Raw genomic sequence first — 6,905 nt, 5'->3', positions numbered from 1 at the left:
CCGCTCGGGCTCGGGATGGGTTTTGGTGCAGCCCCGGGGTGAGCGGGGCGGGGGCTCCGGGGGTTCCTCCAGCGCTGAGCACCCAAAGCGCTGCCCCCGCCTGTCCTGCAGCACCCAGCGACCTTCCCTGGGCACGGCGCGGGTGCTGCGCTTCCTCTGAACCCCGAAATGCTCGGGGATAGAAATTCCTGCATCCAGCACCGTTTATCTCATGGAAAACGCTTCCCTCTCACCTTGTGTTTCCTGGGATCCGAGAGCCACGTGCTGTCACCATTTAACCATTGACCACCATTGGGTATCCTTAGCAAACATCGCGTTTAAAAGGATGTTTTCAGTAATTTTTGGTCAAATTGAAGCGTCACATCGGAACAAAGACCTCTGCCACAAAGTTTGGATTTAAAAAAAGCAGAGTTCTGCTGTGTTGGAGGGAGGTGTGAGGCTGTGCCACCACTTCAGGTGGACCTTGGGCGTGGGGAGTGCTCTGAAAGGTGCAAAAGCTCCGCTAAAATTTGGTTTAGGCAGCTTTAGATCAGCGTAGGGAATTATGGAGACAGGACTAATGGATGGATGGAATGATTATATAAATAGGAGCCCTCAGCCAGGACGAGGGGGATTGGGAATAACTGAGGCACCAACAGGGACTGGATGAGACGAGACACAGCAAACCTCAAGCCACATCACGAGGCTGAGGAGCTCTTTGCCACAGAACATCATGGGAGTCAAATACAAGACTTGAAATAATATTTAAAATAATATTTAGAGTTGAAATATTTTTTAGAGTTACGATCATTCAGTGAGAGAAAAGATTTATTTGGTGCTTTCTGGTGTCGCTGTTGGGTGCTGCTTCTGAAATTGTCCCATCAGAGCTGCAGGAAATGAAGCTCCAAGAGCTGATCCTGTGAGGACACAATAGAAACAAAACACCAAGAAATAAGAATAAAAACGAGAATGGAGTTTCAGCATTTTTCTTACATATCCACCAAAGCCTTTTAAGCTGAGTTGTCTCCAAATGAGCTGTTAAAGACCATTTGCCTCATATCAAACATTAAATAACAAACCGAAGTTGGGTTTTTTGGGTGGTGTTTTGTCAATATTGTGAATTCTTCTTGCTTTAGTTAATTCAAGGCTCTGCAGTGAGACCTGGGACAGTTTTCTCTGTGGAATCAGTCACGACAGCTGCAGGTCACAAAGGCTTCTGTCTAACTAAAAGTGGTTTTTCCAGTTTTGGGAGCTGGTAAAATAATCTTCTCTGAGTCTGTCAGGTGCTCAGTTTGCAGCCTCAGTAAATGGTGATGTGGGAAGAATAGAAAAAACCCAAAGTCGTGGTGCTCTCTGTAGCTTCAAGGATGAGGTTAGAAGAGTATTTCCTCCTGTTTGTGCTACAGAATGAAGAGGAAAATGAGACAAGTTTATCCTTTTTTTGAGCCAGCTGTCTCATTTGGGTACAGCCACGATTGTCATACAAGGGTTTTTGGTAAAGGAGCGGTTTGTACAATTTGTGACAGAAAGAGACATAGGCTTAGAGGGCTTTTTGTTTCTTTACTGACTTCCAAAAAGAAATTAAAATAAAATTGCTTTAAAACCAAGAATACAAAAATAAGTTACATGAAGAGCCTGGCTCTACCTTCCTAAAACCTCCCACTGAGAAACTGAACACAGCAAAAAATCCCCTCCTTCTCCTCCCCTTTTAGGAGTGAACAACCCCAGCTCTTTTTGCAGCTCCTTCTCTTCCATCCTCATCCTCCCCAGTCCTCTCAGAATCGCTGGGGGATGTCAGTGCCGTGTCCTGGGGAGCTCAGCACCACTGGTTTCATTCTGTGCCTTCTCCAAAGTCATCCATTAGCAAATAAGCAGATAAAAATAAACATTTTTATGTATTTTTATTTTTTTTTTAATTTATTCTGCCTTGCCATTACTGATTAACACAGTTGGCATAAAATCTAGAAAATATCAGATAATCCCTAAATCCAAGCCCAGGATTTTCTGTCTGTTGGTCTGGACACTGGATTTCCATGGGAGATTTCACGTTTAGCCTCAACCACAAGGACCAGGGCAAAACAACCATTTCAGGGCAAAGGGATATTTTAAAAATTGATAAGGAAGGCTATCTCAGATCCAGCATTATGGCCATATTTATTACTCCCTTCCTGTTGTGAAAACACAATTGTGTAACGTTCCTGAACAGGGCATTAAAAAAATAAAAGAAAATGCTTCCTGCACATCAAGAGCCCGCGTTCCTATGGAGATGCTGGTGATGCAGGAGCTGGGTTTGGCAAGATAAGGCAATCAACAGTTTGAGATCCTCAGCTCATGGAACACAGGTCAGGCGTGCCTTAGGAGTGTGAGAAATGAATTTAGCAACAGAAGCCATGTCTGGGGAAGCTGTGAGAGGCGGATCCCAGGATTGAGAGCACGACAGGACTGTGTAGATGTGCAGCCAGGTGTGCTGGGGCCCCAGCTCGCTGCTCACTGCCTTGTCTTCCCACAGATGTGTCTCCCGTGGTGGCAGGACTCATTGGAGCCACTGTCCTGGTGGTTTCTGTCTCAGTCACAGTCTTTGTGTGGACATGCTGTCACCAGCAAGCAGAAAAGAAGCACAAAACTCCCCCATACAAATTCATTCACATGCTGAAAGGCATCAGCATCTACCCGGAGACCTTGAGCAACAAGAAGAAAATCAACCGGATCCGGAGAGACAAGGGCGGCGCCGCCAAGGAGGGGGGCAGGGGGAACCTCCTGCTGGATGCTGCTGAATCAGGGTTGATGGGACCCAACAAGGCTCCAGAAGGACCCCCCAACATCGACCAGCTCCCCATCAAAGCTGATTACGGAGATGAACTCAGCCCAGATCAAAGCCTCACTCCAGGAGGGAGTAAAACCTCCTCTCCCTCTTCCCCGGGCGACGACGTCATGCTGGGAGACCTGACTTTCTCAGTGGACTACAACTTCCCCAAAAAGGCTCTGGTGGTCACCATCCAGGAGGCTCACGGGCTGCCCGTGATGGACGAGCACACCCAGAGCTCCGACCCCTACATCAAGATGACAATTCTGCCCGACAAGAGGCACCGCGTCAAGACCCGCGTGCTCCGCAAGACCCTGGAGCCGGTGTTCGACGAGACCTTCACCTTCTACGGGATCCCCTACAGCCAGCTCCAGGACCTGGTGCTGCACTTCCTCGTGCTGAGCTTCGACCGCTTCTCCAGGGATGATGTGATTGGGGAGGTGATGGTGCCCCTTGCAGGGGTGGATCCGAGCACTGGCAAGGTCCAGCTGACCAGGGAGATCCTCAAAAGGAACATACAAGTAAGTCACTTCTGTGCAGGTTTGCCTTGTGTTTGATCCCAGAGTTTTTGATCCGTGGTTTAACAAGCAGACCCTCAGCTCTGAAGCCTGATTTTTCCCCAGATGTGTGTTTTTGGTGTGATGTGGTTGTGGTTTTAGTTGGGTGCTTCTCTGCTGTGTGGTGATGGCGATTGGAGAAGGTTTTGTCACTCCTGAGGCACAGGAATGATGAATGTTATGATGGATGAATGTTATGATGGCAAATTCCCATCTCCAAATAAAAGCTGATGTGGTAACAGGACATTCATCTGCAAACCTGACTGAGAGAGGGAGATTTCTCTGATCTGACCACTTTAGACCCCTCTACTTGGAATTATTTACAGCTGAATTGTGGCTGTAAAATGTGTCAGCAGAGCCTGACCGGATTCCCCTTGTCCTGGAGCAGAAATCAGCTCCCAGGAATCCCACCTGAGATTGGGAACAAAATGCAGACATCTAAAATTTGGTGTAAATGAATCCCAGTGAAAGGAATCCCACTCTCAGTGCCTGGTGCTGTAAACAAAGGGATGAGCACTCTGGAGCAGATGTTTGTGTGCTCAAGAAGAGGAGGAGGAGGAGGAGGAGGAGGTACTTCTGATTTTAATCTTCTTGCTCAGTTGATTGCAGGTCCAAAAGCAAAAGATATTTGGGCTCACTTATTGCTGCAACATCTTGAAAATCATTGCTGGGCTCTGTAAAATCCTTCCTTATGTCCTTAAATGGAATTATTTAACTTGAAATGTTTCTACTTTATGGGGTGTTTAGCTTTTTTTATTATTATTAATATTATTTATTGGAGATTCTATGTCAATGACCACAACAAAACAAGAGTTCTGGTAATTACTTTGGTATTCTTCAGTTCTAGGAGTGTTTTACATTATGATAAAACAAGTGGTTGGTTCAGGGTTTTTATTATTTTTTTTTTCAGTGCAATGACTGGATCTATTAGAAGTAATAGATTAAAAATAGAGGGGAAAAATAGATTCAAAAAAATTAATCAAAGATGCAAATTATTTAACACTTGGTAGTAATCAAAAATTTATTTAGCTTGGTGCCAGATGTGCATGATTGAAAAATCTGCATCATTCCAGAGAGCCAAACTGAACAAAGTCTGTCAGGAGGTTTCAAAATGTGGGATACAGAAGTGCATTTCACACTCAGTAATGAGCCAGTGACCCAAGGCAGGCCTCCATCCCATCCCAGTGAACATTCCCAGGAGTTTCTATCTGACAATCACAAACTGAAAATTACTTTGAAGCAGAATCCCAGAGTGATTTGGGTTGGAAGGGACCTTAAAGATCAACTCACTCCAACCCCATGCCATGGGCAGGGACACCTTAAGACCAGAAGAACCCCCAAAACTCTTAATAACATCCTCACCCCCCAAAAAAAAACCTCTCCTTGGCTGTTGTGTTCTGTATCCAAGGAGCCAAAGTTCCAAACATTTCCCTTCCAGGCCCAGGAACTTGCTCATATATTTATTCTCCTCCCAAAATTGGACTTCCATGGTCCTTGTGAGTCCCTTCCAACACAGGAGAGTGATTCCATGCATTTAAAAAACTTGTGTTAAACACACAGAAAGCACTCAAATAAAAAAGAAACCAATGAAAATGAGAATTTTCCAGGCTGAAATTCACACTCTGCATTTTCCCCTCTAAGAGGAGCAAGGACAGAACTTCAGCTCAGAGCACAGAATGAGGCATTTGTGCTTCACTGTTCTGAAAGGAGAAAAATCCCTTCCTTGGAGCCTCACTGACCCTCTGCCACATCCCAGTCCCTGCTGGGGCAGGGGGAGGTTTGGGAGAATTTGGGAGAATTTGGGAGAGATCCCAAAGTTCCAGCAGCTCTGTGACTGCCAGCACAAGAGTTCCCAGCCCTGGCTAGTGCTGTTCACCTTGACAGCAAATAAACTCCATCTCAATTAGTGCCAGCTCAGTGGAAGTTAACACACACCATCTGGAAACCAAAACTAATTATCTTAATGTTATGTTAATGCAATGTTACTCTTTGAAAGAATGCCCAGCAGGATTTACTGAGATCTGAGATAAAACCTGCCCTGCTTTTATCTTCCTTTAATCTTCATCCTGTAGTTTTGCAGGCTGAACTGATGCTGAGACTGTCAGGACACTCCTGAAGAGCCTGAGCTCTTCAGCTGCTGAAACTCCACAAAAAATCAGTGGGATTTGAGCTCCTAAAGCCCTCAGAGCCCCAAAGGCAGCTTTGGCCTCTCCCAGAAGGTCCCAGCAGGTTTCCTCTCCTGGAAATGCAGAGTTCCAGGCTGTGGGGATGCTCAGAGCTGTGGGGTGAGCACGGGGTGGTTTCCCTGCTCCAGCTGAGGCACCCAGAACAACCTGGGGCTCATTTCCTTTAGGCATTTACTACAAGGAAAGGAAATTTCTGGTGTCCCTGTGTCTAAGATCACCTTGCCTGACCAGCTGTGTGTGTTTCACCCTGCCAGAAGTGCATCAGCAGAGGGGAGCTGCAGGTGTCCCTGTCCTACCAGCCCGTGGCACAGAGGATGACCGTGGTGGTGCTGAAAGCCAGGCATTTGCCAAAGATGGACATCACTGGCCTCTCAGGTAGAAGCTATTTTCTCCAGCTCTGAGTGGGTGGGAAAAAGATAAATCCCCAAGTTCACTTGCAGGGCTTTTCCCTTGTTTTTAGCTGAAGATTTTCAGTGTTTACACGTTTTTCCTCAAATTCTTCTCAAGGGTGATGGGCTGCTCTGAGTGCTCCGTGGTTCAGCTGGGGGTGGTTGTGCAGAACAGCACAAATCCTGATCTGGGAGCCCTGGGTCGTGCAGGCAGGGTTTGGTGAAGGCAGCAGCTCTCTGTGCTGGCTCCAGAACAGCCTGGATCCGTGGGATGTGTGGGATTTCTGGGATGTGTGGGATTTCTGGGATCTGTGGGATTTCTGGGATCTGTGGGATCAGTGGGATGTGTGGGATTTCTGGGATTTCTGGGATCTGTGAGATCTGTGGGATGTGTAGGATTTGTGGGATCTGTGGGATCTGTGGGATTTCTGGGATCCGTGGGATCAGTGGGATCAGTGGGATCTGGGGGATGTCTGGAATCTGTGGGATGTGTGGGATTTCTGGGATCTGTGGGATCCATGGGCTGAGGCCAATGGTGTGAGGAAAACTGGGAATGGCCCTGGCTGCCAGGGGCTGGACACAAGCCCAGGTGTGCCCAGGTGTGCCCAGGTGTGCCCAGATGTACCCAGGCATGCCCAGATGTGCCCAGACGTGCCCAGATGTGCCCAGGTGTGCCCAGATGTGCCCAGATGTGCCCAGGTGTGCCCAGGTGTGCCCAGGTGTGCCCAGGTGTGCACAATGGCACCTGTCCTGGACCAGCCCCAGCGTGGGCACAGGAGCAGGGCACTGCCCATCCCCTGGCTCTGCTGAGGAGCCTCAAATCCTGGGGTCTGTTTTGGGCTCCTCGTTTCAAGAAAGAGATTGAGGGGCCGGAGAATTCCTGAGGAGCTGGGAAGGGGCTGGAGAATTCCTGAGGAGCTGGGAAGGGGCTGGAGAATTCCTGAGGAGCTGGGAAGGGGCTGGAGAATTCCTGAGGAGCTGGGAAGGGGCT

At 47.8% G+C, this 6,905-nt stretch overlaps 1 protein-coding gene across 1 annotated transcript; it reads left to right on the top strand.

Annotated features, from left to right (window-relative positions):
• Nucleotides 1-2,239: 2,239 nt before the first annotated feature.
• SYT11 (synaptotagmin 11) lies at nt 2,240-6,518 on the top strand. The gene is made up of 3 exons (XM_033519755.1): nt 2,240-2,272; nt 2,392-3,303; nt 5,780-6,518. The coding sequence occupies exons 1-3, from the start codon at nt 2,240-2,242 to the stop codon at nt 5,924-5,926; spliced, it is 1,092 nt and encodes a 363-aa protein (XP_033375646.1). The 3' UTR covers nt 5,927-6,518.
• The last annotated feature ends 387 nt before the right edge of the window (nt 6,519-6,905 follow it).

This window comes from Parus major, chromosome 25LG1 (genome assembly GCF_001522545.3).
Source record: "Parus major isolate Abel chromosome 25LG1, Parus_major1.1, whole genome shotgun sequence".
Taxonomy (NCBI): domain Eukaryota; kingdom Metazoa; phylum Chordata; class Aves; order Passeriformes; family Paridae; genus Parus; species Parus major.
This window is presented reverse-complemented; position numbering and strand designations above follow the sequence as displayed.